Genomic DNA, 17,616 nt, shown 5'->3' with positions numbered 1-17,616 from the left:
GCTCATGGCCCTAGGAACTGATCGACTGATTTCTACAGCCAGTGAGGTGAGTAAGGGGGTGGATATGGTTGAACCAGGAGCCAATGGTCTTTGCTTGCCATCAGTATTTCTCAAATGACTGAATTCTGAGAGATGTTAGTATTTTATGAAAAATAAAAAATGAAAGAGATGTTCTGTGAATAAATAAGTGAGGACACGATGAGTCTCTATTCTTATCTTGGTGACTCACTAGGTACTTTAACATAATTAGGGTTTTGAGAAATGATGGAGTAAAGAAACACGCATAAATTGGGTCATCCAAGTGTTTCTCAGAAATATTTGCATGTGGAACTCTTCTACTGCTGAACACTGTTTGGGAAACCCCACATCCCACTGTTTATATACCAACCATTAAGACATAAACAAGGATATCACCAGGGCAGAAACACAGTAGAAAGCCAAAACATTACTTCTGACTCTTGGTCAACAGAGAAATCCATCAGTGTGCCTCCTGATGGAAGCTAACTGGACCTGCAGTTACATAGATCACTTAATTGAAGGTGTTCTCTTCAGGGTAAGGAAAGAGCCCAATCCTTTCATATAGCGGAAATGAGCCAACAGGGGCTGTGTTCCTAGGCACGCCTGAAAGAGAAACCAGTAAAAGGCAGCAAGCGCTAAATTCACACCTCAACTCCAAATACCAATTGCTTTGCCTAGCCTCCTCGCCTCTCCCCAGTGTGGTCAACAGCATCTCTGAAAGGCTTTGGGAGCTAGGTTCTGAGCTCAGAGCTAGAGGTCACAATAGCACAACCCAGGACCGGCTGACTTCACCCTTGGTGTCATCCCCAGACTCCCCACTTCTCAAGAAGAGACCTGAGGCCAGCAGGCTCAAGTCTGTGGCAGGGCAGGGCTAGTGGAGCCAGAAGACAGACCACCAAAGCGATCTTCCTCATCCATTTCTCATGTGTGGAGACCCCGCCCCCCCACAATGGTAGCAAGTGGAAGGAAAGGGGGGAAAGTTAACAAGAAGTCAAGTTTAATCTCAGAAGAACCTAATTTACTTTCACTATCTAAATAGATCTTAACATGCAAGGGAAAACATTTTAAATTATACTCATTGCTCTTTCCATTTTTTGATATTTATATCTTGAGTAACACTCAGACTTCACGGATGTGTATGGACAAAAAGATTTTGGTATGTGGACACATCATAACTAATAACTAAGGAATGTCAAGTTTTCTATTTTTATATAGAATCAGCCAAAATACTTTTCAGAACTCAAATAGCTACAGTGGTAAATAATGTTATAGGAGATGCTTCACGACTAATGAGCAGGGAAGTAAACACTGTCATGAGAACATAAGCAGTGGGTTCTTTATTTTTATCTATTCCTCCAATCAAATTCTTCCCAGAGAAGTCGCAGTTTCCATTCTAAAAACGAGCCTTACCATTGCCAACAGACAGAATAGAAAGCAGGACATACAAGAGAAGGCTTGCTCTACCAAAATAACAAACATGCAACACGGTCCGTTATATAATTCAATAAGTCTCATGCATTCACATGCTCTATTACAAGATCCACAAGTTTAAATAAAACATACTTGCAAAAATTGTTATTGAAATACAAAGTCAGAGTATAATAGTTTTTCTAAATTATGAAGCTAATTGATTTTTTTAATGGATCATTCACTTGTTCCTTGACCCTAAAAGATTTTTAGTCTAGGCCTCCTGTACATTGTAAATTCATTATGACCAACCTAGTTCCCAGAAATATTGCATCATTAGAGGTACAAAAATGGAGATTAAAAGCCAAACTGAGAAGCGAACTGTTCGTTACGCAAATTAGTAATACAGTGAAACCATTATGTAAAAATTATTGTTTGGCTCGAAATATTTGACTATGCATTATAGAAGTATTTTGGAAAATGTTGAGAATTCTGCACTGAAACACAGCAGTCATTTTAAACTGCAAAGAAGGAATACTTAGAATATGAAAAGTGATACAGGATTAATGAAGCCCCTTTAGCTGGCATCAAGATAGGGGAAAGGTACAATATTTCTTTCTATTGCTCAGATTGCTCTCTAACTAAATCACATATTTACCTGTGGATAAACCTGAGTTCACCCATTTACCGGGTATACACTCTTCCTTGAGGGACTAAAGAAAGTCCTTTAGGATAAAAAGTTATACTACTGAGCAATTAAATGGCATACCACACTCACTAAGGAACTCTGTGGACCCTGGCCTAAAAATACTGATTTAGTAATAAGTTTGGGGATCCCAAAATTGGTAAGGATTAGAGAGAATCCTAGAAAGCAAGAGAGATGGAATGATTTTTTAAAAATAAAAACTGGAGAAGAACTAGAAGACTAAACCCAGATTTTCATCATAAATTAAAAGTCCATATTTTTCCCACTTACGTATTTTATACTCTGAAAAGCTAGAGAGAATCAGAGTAAGCATACTGCAAAGGCAGAGACATATTAGACGAACGGAAATATGTCCAAACAATCACTTTTAAAGCAAGCTGTTGTGGGATACTCTTTCTAGTTCTTTCATTTACTGATAAGACTGAAAGTGCCCGACTCTAGAATTGTGGTAAGAAGAGTAGACTTGGTCTTAAAGATGCTGGGCTATCATCCTAGTTATGGACTAGGCTAGGGTTACATTGAGCTTTATAACCTCAACCAAGGCTCAAGAAACTCACTCAAACTCCAGATTATTCAAAGCAAAACAGGCACCGTAGCTCTTGCTGTGGCAGCTCTGAAATGAAATCTGATGATACAGAGGAGCTCGCTGAGCCTGTAAACTCCAATAATGAAAGTGTGAGACGGCTCTCGCATCCTCGGGGAGCATAACCAGAACAATTCTAATCACGGTTTTCAAGCGTCTGCTTAAAGTAACTCTTCATTCATTTCATTGGTCTTTGGGTTCTTGACATGGAAAGATTCAACAATAGATAATCTTTGTACAAGAGATGGAATAAAATTTAAGTAGAAATGACACAAAATGTGAAGATAGTGAAACAGAAGGGAAAAAAGAAATAAACATCAGGTATGAAAGGAAAACAACGTAGTAAAAAACTAACAGCCCCACCAATTCTTATTTTAATCAAAATATTCTAATTGAGACGTAAAAATTCAAATAGCTTTATTTCCAGATGAGCATTTCTTAAAAGTTATGATAATATACCACATACTCATAGATGAATGAGACAGAATTTTAAATATTTCTTTGTGATTTTAAAAGTGATCATAAATTCAGTATTAACAGTTATTTATTCATCTAACATGTCCTACTATCTTCTATGCAAAGATTTTAACTAAAACCATTAAAGTTCACTTTAATACCTCAAATAAATGTGAGTTTCTTCCTTTTAATCTTTCTTTACATTATATTCACCCCACAACCATCAGTATTTGGAATGACACAGAAAAAATAACCAATCGAATGCAAATTCTTTACGTTAAAAAAAAAAGTAGAAAGAAAAAAGAAGAACCTCTGTCTTGTGAGGGTTAATCAAATAACTGAAGTCTACCTCTCCTGCTCCTGCTTCATTCGTATTCTCTCCTCTTCTGACGTGAGGGAGTCCTGTATTTTTATTTTACCCGTTTTCTCAATCTTGTCATCTTTTCGATGTTTGCCAAACCTGTTGATAACAAAAAATTCTAACTTGTCAATATATACAAAATGAGTTTTCCTTCTTTTGTGATAAAGACACGTGTACTCAATGAAATGTGGGCTTCCTCAAAATGAGAGCCAAAAATGCCTCCTGCAGTTCACTAGAGTTTTGCCTGGTATTAATATTTCAATGAGCTTACTTTATTCATTTTTAATTAGAACTTTCCACAGAAAACTCTTTTTGGAAAATGACCTCAATATCCATTTTTCTTTTGACAAAACAAAAATAAATAATAACAACAAAAACCTTGCAGTTCATCCTTATTAAACAATGAATAAATGTACAGGACTGACTGCCGAAGACTTCAGATGCCAGAGGATAAAAATCTGCATTGAAGTTGGTTTTTCTTAGGACTAAAGAATGATAATCCAAAATCATTTATTTAATAATCTCTCCAAAACAACTACTCTTTATTTTCACTGTCAGGTTTATTGGAAACATTCATCAAAGTTTAAAAACTGACAAACAAAACCATGTTTGAAAGGTTTAAAGTACAAAAGATAATTTACACTGCTATGATACTTTGAGCTTATTAAATTGAAAGCTTTAAGGCATTCTCATCAAATATTATTCCTACATCTGATGAAAAGCAGTTGCCGAATGCTTGGAAATCTATATCTGATCAAAAACAAGCACAAGACACAAACGAATAATTCAAAAATAGTCCGCAAAAATGCCTACAGATGGGTACTGAACTCCAGGCTCTCTAACAAAACACTAACATTATTCTCTTTTGGCATCCAAAATATCTGAGAAACCTCAGACTTGGTATCAGTTATTTTTCTTGCTCTGTTACTTTTCTCTATAAAAGACCACGTTGCCTGGAATGTCTGGGCTACATACCCTCAAATAATATTCATCTGTAGTGATTTGGTCACCAGATGTTTCAAAAAAGAAATCTTTTACAGACAGTTACTCAACTCAGCATTCATAAATATACAAAACATATTAACCACTCCTTTCTGAGGACGAAGTAGGAATCTGGCTTATGGTGACAACCATACTGAAAAAGAGGGGGGCACAGGTGGAGGACCAACGTTGATATGAAAGACAAAAAACTGTTTCAGGTAATGGCTTGGTTGGTAGCATAGGTCATTCTTTCATTAATACGAATCTTACGTCAAATACTGGTCTACACCTGAAGTGTATGTGGGAACATCTCCTGTGTTAACTAAAGTGACACTATGTTGCAAGGGGGCTTATAAATACGGAGAAAAAGCATTCTTAAATGTTCAAATAGAGAAAAGTTAAAATACCACCACCACTATTCCTTCAAAAATTATGTATATTACTAGATAGCAGTCTAGACTGGCTGTAAAGTTAGCATCTGTACAAATCTATCCTTAGAACTTAATCCTATCTGGAAATTGGAAGACCATTGCAATCGCACAAGAGAAAAAAGAAAAAAGAAGAATCCCCAAGAACATAAGTCCAGAATCTGACCACTTCTCACAAGGGATAAAATATATACGAGTCTTTTAAAACTAATAAATACAAAGCATTAAAAAGAAAAGACTTTCATTTATTTTTGTCAACATATCAATAATGCCTAAGAATTAAGCATAATGATTGACTTTATGGAATGAACGAATGAAAGAGCAAACATAAAAAACTGATACTAGGAGCCAACATCTAAAACATAATGTTCATTCCTTCTACAGAAATATTATCGATAAGGAGTTCTGGGGAGAGGAGAGTGCTAGACAATCCAGATTAATTAAGTGTCATCAGCCCATAGACAGCATTTAAAGTCCATCTGATTTCCCATCCTGAAAATTCTGCAACACTGAGGCATCTGGAAATATAAAATGTATTCAATTCTAACTTCAAGAAAAGTATAAGTTCAAGTCTTAATATGTGTTATTTACTTATAATTTGGTACTCTTAAAGGCAAATCATTTTAACCATTTAGTTTTTCAGTTCATAAATGTCCTTCCAATGATACAAAGCTGCCATATTCATCTGTTTTGTTTGTTTTTAAAGACGGCTGTTCTGGTTGACATTCTAGGTTACATCCATTCGACCCTGTATGATATTTGAGAAAGACTACACAATGACACAAGACATGTTGTCTGTCTGTACCAAAAGGCACAGTTTAATCCTATAGGAAGATCATATGTATCTGCCCTTTGAGTTAATAACAGGGAAAAATTGAGATCGGTTGATTTTTTCCATGTTTTAAAATAGTTTAGATATTTTCAGCCCCAAACGTAACCTTGAATTTAATTAGCTATGTTAAAATCTTTTTTAAAAAGGTCTTGGTCCTACTTTGTGAAGAAACTTTTAGTTTTATTTCTCAGTCCACCACTTTCAGCTTTTTACCTTAAGTACATGAATAAAAGGAAAAAAAAAAAAGAGTAAACCCTGACTCATACTGAAGAGCTGTATTTTCTCTCATTGTATTTGGTATCAAAATATTTTTTCCTAGACCACTCCCTAATCTTCAGAATATACTATTTTATTATTTGTAAATATATTATCAAACTTATAATACATTTTCCTTTTTAAATTATAGACTCAAGATTAACGCATGAAACAGTAAAGAAATCCTAGATAAAACGTTGATAGGTTGGCATTCGGACATTTCTCTTTTTTTTTTTGGAAGATTAGCCCTGAGCTAACTGCTGCCAATCCTCCTCTTTTGGCTGAGGAAGACTGGCCCTGAGCTAACATCCATGCCTATCTTCCTTCACGTTATATGTGGGACGCCTACCACAGCATGGCGTGCCAAGCAGTGCCATGTCCCCACCCAGGATCCGAACCGGTGAACCCCGGGCCACTGAAGCGGAACGTGCGAACTTAACTGTGGCGCCACCGGGCTGGCCCTGGACATTTCTCTTAATGTCTGCTTTAGTTAATAAATTATGTGATTACTTTAAAGCATACTAAAAATCACAGCATTTTACTTTATAATTGGGGTAAAAATGAATCCCTCTGCTGTAATTTTTTGACAGAGCGAAATAAAGACTGTAAGTAAAAAAAAGTATACCAACCCTTCCAGAACATAAAAAGAAAAGAAAGTAACTATACCCTCATCCACTCTAATTGCCCATATATTCTAGTGTCCTTCTTAGTTTATAGTTGCTTAATTCTTCCTGAAAAGCAGGGGAGGTCACTGAAAAATTTCAGCTACCCATGTACTTGCAAAGTCAGTTTCATTACTGAAATCAGTAATCGACCTACGAAGATAATCATTTAATGGCGAGATGCTTAAAAACTTGGAAGACATCAATTACATTTATTTTATTATCTTTTAAAAGCCACAGATGAATTTCAAATGGGTCTTCAAAGGAACAGTGCAGCTGAAAAAAATATTGCACCAATAGTATATCCAGGAAGCAAACCCATTCTCAGCAGAGAATCAGTGTGATGAACTGCCTTCTGACTAACCCATACACATGTTCAAAAAGAAAAATCCACCACCCAGTGGGTGTGACACTGAAATAGAAAGTGGTCGCCTACCCCACCGTCTTGGGAAGAGTTTACTAGTCATATCATAGTCACAACATAGAAGACTGACCTTTTTATTGGTGAGGAAGATTGGCCCTGAGTTAACATCTGTGCCCATCTTCCTCTATTTTGTATGTGGGACACTGCCACAGCCTGGCTTGATGAGCAGTGTGCAGCTCTGCACCCGGGATCCGAACCCGCCAACCATGGGCCACTGAAGCGGGGCACTTGAACTCAACTACCATGCCACCAGACCAGTCCCTGACCCTTTTTCCAAAATAGAGATTTAAAAAACAGCTTGAGAAAAAAATGATAAGGAAGAGAAAAGTTGCTTTAGAGGAACTGCTGCGTGGAGAGAGAAGGTACACTGAGAAAAATGCCAACACACCACTGGAGACTTTCCAGAAAGAAGAGTGGCTGAGCCTTGACGTATCCGAGTAGAATTGACTGTAACATTCCTTAAACATATGGCTTTCTCCATAAAGGATAGAGCAATGCTTTCACCCCGCTCAAGTAATCTCAAGTAACTTGCTCAATGGGTCTTACTACGACGCGTTACAAATGAGCTCACTGCCGTCTGCCAGATGAGCCGTACACATCCCCACGGTAAAGAACGATGGCAAACATGCACTTGCCAATGAACGGGGAAAGCAAAAGGCAAACAAACCAACAAAAACAAAGAATTGCAACCAAATTCTATTGTTTTCATATAGAAAGAACTGTCGCTAACAATTATTGATAAGAGAATCATGCTATTAAATTATCATTTGGAGTTTTAGTAAATTCATGTAATTCTCTCTGCAGTATAAATTACATTGAAATAGTTTACTATATTTTATACTGCTACTAAAATTAGAGATCGCTAGAAAATGACGCTAAATGCTAACACGCTGCCTCCTGCTGTAAATAAAATAAAAACATAATTGGTTTTGTAATAAAAGGGCTTTTCCTCATACCAGACTTAAAAATATGATACAGGAAGAAGTCTTAAAAATCTGCTGCCATATTTTAAAAAAGATGAACAGAATATCCAGAACCGATTACCTTGTAAGCTTTGAGGAATAATTTTTACAATAAGATTTTCTTCAAAAAAACCTCACTGAAATGTCACCTAGAAATCTGGTATTTCTCACTGCTAATTACTAAGGTCCTCATGTCTAAGGAGGGCTTTGTTACAATACTTGTCTTACTATTTATTCTAAGAAACGTGTAGGTTAAATGATACAGCTCGGCTGAATAAGAGAAGTGAAAATGGGTCAAACTCGAGCTCAGCGTCAGCTGCCGCAGCCCCGTGTCCTCCCAACGCTGACGCCCGCCCTGCGGTGGTCAGCACAACCATCTAACTCAACGCTCAGCCCTGCACGTTGCCCCTCGTTTCTACATATTCGCACCATCACAGGGTTCAATCACTCCCTTTCTCCAGGAATTCGTTATCTCTTCCTGGAATCTTCCAGTTGCTTGTGGTGGACACGTGTTTGTACAGCCACTGTGCAACCTGTCTTTGATCACCGCCTGTTGTGATAATGCTGTCATTTGCCCTAAAGATCCCTGAGACATAGCAGCTGACCAATGAATCAGGTTCAAGGTTCTGTACAGCAAAATCTCATACCCCGTATGGTGTCATTCCTGTGTCCCCACCCAGTTCTCTGCATGCCTCGAGAACACACTGTTTACTCAAATCAAAGCAGTATTGTGAGCTTTTAACATCATTCCTACAGTCCTTCGAGTCATAGTTTTCCTAAATGGTTTTTGATTCAAGTTTCTCTAGAAAATCTTTTTCAATGGACTCTGATACAATCTTTTCCCACATTCCTGGTGTGAGCATTGACTTCCCTCAACTGATCACGCTGGTCTCTAACACAATTATGAGCTTATTTTTGCCATAAAGCCCTAAAAGTTGACTGCTCTGAATTTTATCGGAAGGAACGAAATTCTAGCCGCATATCTTTGTAGATTGTTCTATTGCACTCTTGTCCATGTATGAAGGGATATATGTCCATGTTTCTAAAAATCAAAGTCTAGAGACCAGTAACCTCGTCCAATGTCTTTGAGACACAAGGAAATTGAGGCCCAGAAGGCATGCAGAGCTGCCCAAAGTCACACTGTCAGCTAAACAGAGTTCAGGTCACCTCATGGCTAGCTTAAGACGTCTCAGTGGATCTGAACTTGGATATGCCCAGAGAATATGAAATTCCCAGACCTATGAGGTTCTCTTTCAGTAAATCCTAAGTGAGACATATAAGTGAGCATCTGTTGAATGCTCTTTTCATGATTTAATTACATTTAACTAGAATTTATTGAGTTCTTACTATGTCCTTTCTCTCACTGATTCCCACAACCAGCATGTAAGCTGGGTGTTACCATTCTCCCGTTGGAGGGAAAGCTCAGCAAGCACAGGAGGATTTAATGATTGAACAAGTTAAAGAGCAAGTAAGCAGCAAAACCAGAATTCAGACCCAAGATGCTTTCTACCACAGCCAGTCACCTCAAAAGCCCTAGGAACCAAAGACAGTCACTCTATGCTTTTATACTGAGAACAGCTGGTTAAAACATCTTTACTGAAATAAATTTTGTGTCACCTGCAGCAATGAGGTCCCAGAGACATTGTTCCTGAATGGAACTAGTCTATGTAGAACAGGAACCTGGAGGCAAGGTCAAGAAGTGATCCCAACCATTGGAAAGGATCATAAAAACTGTCCACATACCCATACCTAGGACACCGCCAATATTTCTAAATGCAATAATACTCCAAATGTCAAAATTGTCTGTACTGACATATGCAAATACTGCCAGGCAATAGAGAAGCATGTTGAATTGCCCAAACCCAATCAGAGGGTAAAATAGCAAGAATTCACTGTATGCATTTATCTTTTATAATGATGCACTCATGGTTTCTGGCCCTATGCTTTTGCACCTCAGCTTCCATTTTACAAATGAGAAAGACAAAAAAAATAAGTCACTTCTGATATGTCCTTCCCATACAGGCTCTTACATATTTTAGTGACATTTTAAGCAGTTGCTACCATGACAGCGTCCTGATTTGCTCAGCAGTAGATTGTGGCAATGCTGGGTGAATCAGGGAAGAGACGGCTGATTATGAAAAGCAGAAAGCTCCTATTTAGGCAAAAAAACATCTTGGTAATCAACAATGATGAGAAGTGAGCCTTAGGAAAGGGTACATGACAACTAGATGGTGCTTCTATAAAATGGGAGGCAGCTTCCAGTTGGTGGAGTTGAGCAGCGGTTCTCTTTAAGGGAAATTCACAAACTTGAGAATCTTTATTTGATTGTGTACAGTGTTCATCAGTGCTAGTCTGATTAGATTTAATAAACTAAATTTGCGTTGCTTGGCATACAGAGAAAAGAAGTGACTTTTTTTTTTTAAGGAAAAAATAGCTTCTACTTAACCAAGCTAGAACAGCCTTTAGACATGCAACGGACCCTTAATGGACAACGCATCCTTCTCAGGACTCCCATCCAACGTCATTGGAAGTGCACTCCTCCCCCTGGCATAGTTGTATCCATCAAGGATGCAACGATATGCCTAGCAACCTGACAATTCAGGAGTCCTAGAAGGATATGGAACAAGGAAATATTAAAACAACAATTAAGAAATTATACCCCACACATTATCAATTTTGACTTTACAAGAACCACTGTAAATTCCAAAGATCTAAAAACAAACAAACAAACAAAAACCCAAAAAACACAAAAGAATAAAAAGGCTGTGAGATCCAGATATAAAGACTTAAGAATGAAGCCAATACAATAATCCTTCAAAATACAAGATAAATACATAAATAACTCTGAAATAATATTTACATTCTATACTTAGAGCCATTCAAGTCAAACGATGGAAGATGAGTGGAAGTATATCTTAATTATGACATTAAAAAGCTTTTCAGGCGCCAGCTGGTTCATAGACCACATGACATATTTTCTGTAGCAAATAAATTCCCTCTTTGTAAAAAGGGGTCAATTAGTAATGACTGTTCCATACAGGATTTTTATAGGGTGTGATATACCTTATTTTTTTCAGAACATACCCACACAGGGACTCAAACTACACTAACCCCATAATGCCCAACACGCACATGCAAATAACATTGCACAGTATATTTTTTGTTTCCTCTTTCATTACATTGACTTTATAATAAATAGTATACATATTATTATACATAAAATATATATAGATACACAAACACGCACACTTAAAGTAAAAACAGCACATAATTCTGATTTTTCTAAATGCTTAATTTAGCATTGAAATCTGCCATGTCCACTTAAAATGATTTTGAGAGTGCCTGTCACACAGCTACTTCCCTGGCTCCTTTCTCCACTACCATCCTCCTAATTCTTGCACTGTTCCTTTTAATGCTTTATTGTTTCATAATACAATACTACAAATTGCAAATTACATTTGGCTCAAGGAGTGATTATGAAAAATACGATCACTGCTGCCTTTGCTCGAATAACTCTGATAATAATGAGAGTGATTGAGCCCTAAGCAGTCCCAGCGATGAGAAGGGTCAATTTGAACATTTCTATTAAGCATCTTTTGTTAAACCCAACACTTTGCCAGGTCAGAGGCAAATAATCATACCTTCCATCTGGTTACCATGGTTTTCCTTTTCCTAAAGGATCAGAACAATTTAGTAAGTGGTACGGCCCCAAAGGCAGTCCCCATAAGAAATGCTAATGAGACTCAAGTCAAAAAACACATCTATTCAAAAGGGCACTTAAAAGAATAAAAAGCAAAAGGTAGAATGATATTTTATTACACACCTTTCTTCTATTAGGACAAAGAATCAGCAGTATTTAGTAACAAAGATAATCCTAACAATTTCTGTTACTATCAGCCTATCTGATACTCAAATCAGCATCCAGGTTGCAAATGCTTATGAGTTAATGCAAACAGCATACACGATTTCAGGGTATCTTTTTTGAGTTAGAAATATTCACCCTCAATTACATATGCATTGAGATTCAAATTTAACATCTTAACTACTGACAGGAGAGCCCTAGTTACAGGCACAGCTGAGACACCTTCAAGTAAGTTATCCTTATATGTTTATGGAGCAGATGAAAGTGACCAAACAAGACAGATAACATGGTCACTGAAGTCTGGGGGAGGGAGGGGGACAGACTTTCCGTGTGGCTCCTGGAAACTTTGACAGATTAAAAGTTCCCCAAAGATCTCATTATCTGTAAAGTTAAGGTGTCAGTCAGCACTTTTTTCTGTCGATGATAGGAAACAATTTCTGTTGATTCACATTTCTTAGAGAATGCTCTCTACAGAGTAAATTAAGAAGCATAGATTTTCATTTTTTATCTTTCCGTTGATTTGCATATTCAGATCTAACATTAAGGGGCTGACATGCTTTTTAAGGCCCAGTAGTGGGCTCTGCGGGCAAAGCGCCGAGAGTTGGAGGCCACACCTAATTCTTAGAACAGGGCAGAGCAAGCAGATCCCCAGGGAGGCAGCCAGCTCCCCAGGCCTCTATGCCAACACCCACTGTCTACCTGAGTCACACCACCCTCTTAAAGAAGAAGGGACTAGAGGTCACATATTTGGTTAAAGTCAGTCTTGCAGGACACCCGGGTGCTGGCGAGTTTAACCCACACAGAAGAGAATCATGTGACATCAAAGAATGGCAATGGCTCTTTTCCAGAAAAGATTCTTTACTCTTTTGTGCTGCAGTGTCTCTCTACCAGGGTGCACAGCACTGCATATTCTTTATGACTCAACCATGGTTAAGAACCAGCTGGTAACTAGGATCTGAAATTTTGGAATGGTTTCAGCGATGGAGTGACAAGAGCTTAGAACGAGGAGAGGTTCAGCATCTTATCTTGAATCAGCACGCCCTCATATGAAGGGGAACAAGAAATTCGACAAATGGCAAACCATCACATTTTTCTTATTTGACTAAACAGTTCAACAAGCGTTCACAGGCAGAACTTGTTGATTTGTGCTGAGGCCCGGAGTTCCTCTCATCCCCACTCGTTTCTGTCTCCTAAGCACTGTCACGTCTGCACAGCCTGCTGTGTGGTCTGAGGCTCCACACAAGCCAAGAGCAGAACTTCATACGAGTGTACCGTGTTTGTCCAATAAATCGTCCTGGAACCGGAGCCAATGCCACTAATATCAGTTGAAATTCCCAAGCCTCCCGGGTTACGGTTGCGTTTATAGGATATCATTATGCTGCTTTTTCTTGGCTGAAGTTTGAAACTGTCTGATCTAAACCAGTGTGTGTAATTATGGTGGATTAGCAAACCTCACTTCATGGAGGACAGTAATATATATATATTTATAATACATATATTTTTATGCCCAGTATAGAAATAACCCATACATCTTTTTTAGCAAATGCACTCAGAATATCTATCTAGAATCTGATGAAGGAATAATTATTCTAAGGGGAGAAAAGCTCATGAGATAAGAACTTAACGTGAACTGACAGATGTACAGCACCTTCGAATTTCAAAAGCTTTCTATATACACTTTTTCATTTAGTTCTTAAAACGAAATGTGAAGAAAGTAGAGATGAGGATGCGAGGCTGACGGGTTAAGCGCCGTGGGTGGTGGAGCTGGGTTGGGAAGAGAGGGCTTGGACCCTGAACCCTAAATGCCTTCCACTGCCGGACACTCTTCTCCCTCTTAGACTGACCTCACTTAGGTTCTTCATGTTACTTCACATGGCCACTCCACGGCAGGTGCTGCTGGTCGCCTACCCAAAATCCATTCTCCTCTTCCTCCTCAGTGCTACCCTGACTTGGTAGGGAGAGGAAATATTCCTAGTAGATAAAACTACTTGCCCCAGCCTCCTTTGAAAACAGGCACAGAAGACAATAGAAGACAGTAGTTAAGAGCACAAACATTGGGGCCGGATTCCTGGGTCAAAGTCCAGCTTTGCCTCTTAGTATCTATGTGATGCACAGCCATGTGACTCCCTATGCTGGACAATCCACTTAACCACTTTGCACCTCAGTCTCATCTTTGATAAAATGCAACCACCCTCATAGGTTTATTTTGAGAATTAAATGAATTATACATTCACTGTGGCACATATAAGCACTCAATAAATATTGAATTTTTTATTATCATTATTATTCCTCATTTCTGGCTCATAGAAATTGATGATGGGACTTCTGGCAAAGATCCTTAGAAAGAGGGCTGACTCCACTAGAAGTTGCCTTTTCCCCTTCCTGTTTCTTCCTCCTTAGAATTCTAAGATGGCTAGAGCTGTAACCAGGAAGTGACAGTGAGGATAGAAATACATGCTAAGACACTAATGTTCATAGTGGCATTATTCACCACAGCCAAAAGGAGGAATTAAATTAAATGTCCATTGATGGATGAATGGATAAAACAAGATATGGTATATACATACAATGGAGTATTATTCAGCCTTAAAAGGGAAGGAAATTCTGACATTTACCACAACATGGATGAACCTTGAGGACATTATGCTAAGCGGAATAAGCCAATGACAAAAAGATAAATACTGTATGATTCCACTTATATGAAGTACCTAGAGTAGTCAAATTCTGAGCGACAGCAAGCAGAATGGTGGTTGGGGAGGGGGAAATGGGTTTAGTGTTTAAAGGGTAGAGAGTTTCAGCTCCACAAAATGAAAAGATTCTGGAGATGGATGGTGGCGATGGCTGCACAAACGTGTGAATGTACTAACGCCACTGAATAGTACACTTAAAAATGATTAAGATGGCAAATGTTATGCGTATCTTGCCAAAATTAAAAAAAATAAAGAAATACGCATTAAGGATGGCTAAATAAAAAGGAGGTAGTAACACTCCTGACACTGGGGCCACCGCACAAGCCCTGACTGCCAATCTCCAGACTTCTTTTAAACTAGAGAAAAGTAAGCCCTGTCTTCTTTAAACCACAGTTACAACCAAAACAATTTCTCACAGATTTTTAAATCATGAGGATAAGAAGGAGTGTTTCCTTTCATGTATTTGGCTTCCCAGAGAAAAGGAGAATATATTCTTTGTAACATCTTTGTAAAGGATCCCATCTTTCAATACCTCAGTGGTTCAGTCTTACCAATTAGTTCCAGCAACTAATTTTCCCCTCAAGATGCTACCCTCAAAGTCAACCCACGGTGGCCAACAGCCTTCCAAGAGTTTAAGAGCAGAACTAATTGAGACAACTGAAAATAACCACCAAAAAGAAGCCCCATCTATTCAGGCCAACGCTGCCGTTCCAGCTGACAAAGACTTTCAGTAAGAAAACAGCATTCCGTGACTCAGAAATGATTTTCATTTTCTCCTCATTGTTTCCGATGCTATTTGGGTACTCTCCAGTGGGTGAGCAGAGACGGCTTCATATACTTTCTATTATTTTGGCTGTTAACAACTGTTTCTCTCTAATTAGATGGTGCCTATCAGCTGCTTGTACACAGAAAGTAGAGGACACTTCTAAAAGAAAATGTCCTTTTCCATTGCTGACCAGACTAACTGGAAATAGTATGAAAATTCTCCTTTAGTGAATTACATAACTTCTACCTCACCAGAAAAAGTGTTCAAAAAAGTTTTGTCAGACTAAACAGCCATAAGTATTCTCTGAGAGTAAAAATATAGAACTTTGACAATAAAGATGTTAAGTCTCGTATGGATGAAACTATATTTAAATATGGGACCTTGCCAAAAGAGTTTCACAGGAAAAATGTTATATGAATTTTTTCTATTTGTTCACTAAAATTCAGAAGGTGGATCTAAAATCTTAGTAGTAAGCCATTTAAAGATTGTAATGGTATCTAACTAGGACCAAGAAATAGGTAACTAGGTACATTTTCTACTTTTTTAAAAACTAATACTTAGTTTACAATATTTTATTATTGAAAATATAAAAGAAACCAAAATTGTATCACAGTAGGAAAAGCATATAATTCTACGCTTTTCTGAGAAATATATTTCCAGAAAAAAATCTAGTTGAATTATCTCTGAATGCAACAATGACTATAAAGTGCATAATACACAGAATGATTCATGATATTAAAAATGCATGTAAAAATAATAAAAAGGTTTTTAAAAATGGTGCATATAGGCAGAACACAGCCAGGAACCCTTCAGAAAAGGCCAACACACTCAAACAATGGGCATGCTCAATAGGGCAATTTCAATAGTCTATATAAAGCATTCATAGTTTGAATATATCCAAAACTGTATATCCCCTTGGATAGAACATAAAAGATGAAAAGTGTTGCCTTGAAAAACAAAGATATCTGCAAATGGCAGTTTATTCCACTTTTTTGAAGCCATGGGAATGGAAGCTCTCATAAGTCTCAGGAAAATAGGCCCTGGGAAAACAAAGTCTGAAAATGTATGTAAGTATAGAGTAAAGACTCTGGACTATGTGTTATAATGGTTAAATGTCACAATATTAAAAAAAAACAAAGAAGGGAGGGCTTTCAAAAGAAGGTAATTTTAAAGCTGGCACTTTGATGAAACAAGCTATTTAACTGACCTCATGTTTTGTAAACATGAGAGAAAATTGGAAGGAAGATACTATTGTAATTTAGAGAAGCTGATGCCATCAGGGTGCACACTGCTCTGGTCATGTGCTCAGCAGAACCCCAGCCGCCAACACAGAAGAGAAAAGAGAAACAGAGAGAGGGGATGACAGACTCTCACCGCTGAAGGTAAGAAGTGATCCCAAAGTCAACAAAACCCATCGATGTTTATTTTTCCTCCAAGTCATATTTTGGTAGTAATTTATGTTTTAAAAAAATTAATTCCTCATATTCTAATTTCTACAATCCTTTGAGAAAATCTGCAATTGGGATTAATATGCCACTTAAAATGTCATTTCTATTACTCGAAAATATGGAAATCTGGCACAAGTTTTTCTGTTTGTGGAGAGACTGTTGGCAAAAAAGAGCTTTGCTTCCTAAAGCAGGGATTAACATATGACATCCTAACTTGGAACAAGCACCAGCACCAGGAGATTCTGTCCGTAATGGATCATACAGAAACAGTAACGTATAGCACGTAACAATGGGTGACCATTCAACATCCGTCCAGTAACATTTACTGACGTTAGTAATTCCCATGCAGCCAAGGCCAGGAGTACTTTTGACCCCTCAGCAGGAACGCTGTTGACCACATGCTTCTAATTACTAACAAAAACCCACACTCTTGCCTTGGCTTTGATGGCCATAATATTCTGGTTTTCCTCCTCTCTCTGCAGCAGCCCCTCCTTCGTCACCAACATCTCCTTCCACCACTCCACTCCCACCCTGAGCTGCCCCCAATGTGGGAAGGGTCCTCAGAACTCGGGCCTCCGCCTGCTCTCCCTCCTTGCACACACACTTCCCAGACAGCCCTCCCCCAACACAGCCATGGCTTCAAGCATCACCTCCCATGTCTCCGACTTCCAAATCTCTACATTGCCAGCCCCTTCCCCGCAGCTGCCCCCCCAGTCACCTCCCACTTGGAACATCACAGACAAGTAAAAGTCAGACGCAACATGTCACGTTTCCT

General features: G+C 38.2%; 1 protein-coding gene across 29 annotated transcripts in view; it reads right to left on the bottom strand.

Moving 5' to 3' along the window:
• Nucleotides 1-17,616, bottom strand: part of PARD3 (par-3 family cell polarity regulator) — a 612,530-nt gene that overhangs the window by 152,125 nt on the left and 442,789 nt on the right. For 23 of the 29 annotated variants that reach the window (XM_070501262.1, XM_070501252.1, XM_070501246.1 and 20 more), the window contains one exon: nucleotides 3,520-3,630. The exons of the other annotated variants lie outside the window; for them this stretch is intronic. In XM_070501262.1, the coding sequence (XP_070357363.1) occupies nucleotides 3,520-3,630 (111 nt within the window). The remainder of the gene's footprint in view (nucleotides 1-3,519; nucleotides 3,631-17,616) is intronic. 29 annotated transcript variants of the gene reach the window in all.

Source organism: Equus asinus, chromosome 29 (genome assembly GCF_041296235.1).
Source record: "Equus asinus isolate D_3611 breed Donkey chromosome 29, EquAss-T2T_v2, whole genome shotgun sequence".
NCBI classification, from domain to species: domain Eukaryota; kingdom Metazoa; phylum Chordata; class Mammalia; order Perissodactyla; family Equidae; genus Equus; species Equus asinus.
The sequence above is the reverse complement of the archived record's forward strand: the minus strand, read 5'-3'. Positions and strand labels throughout refer to the sequence as shown.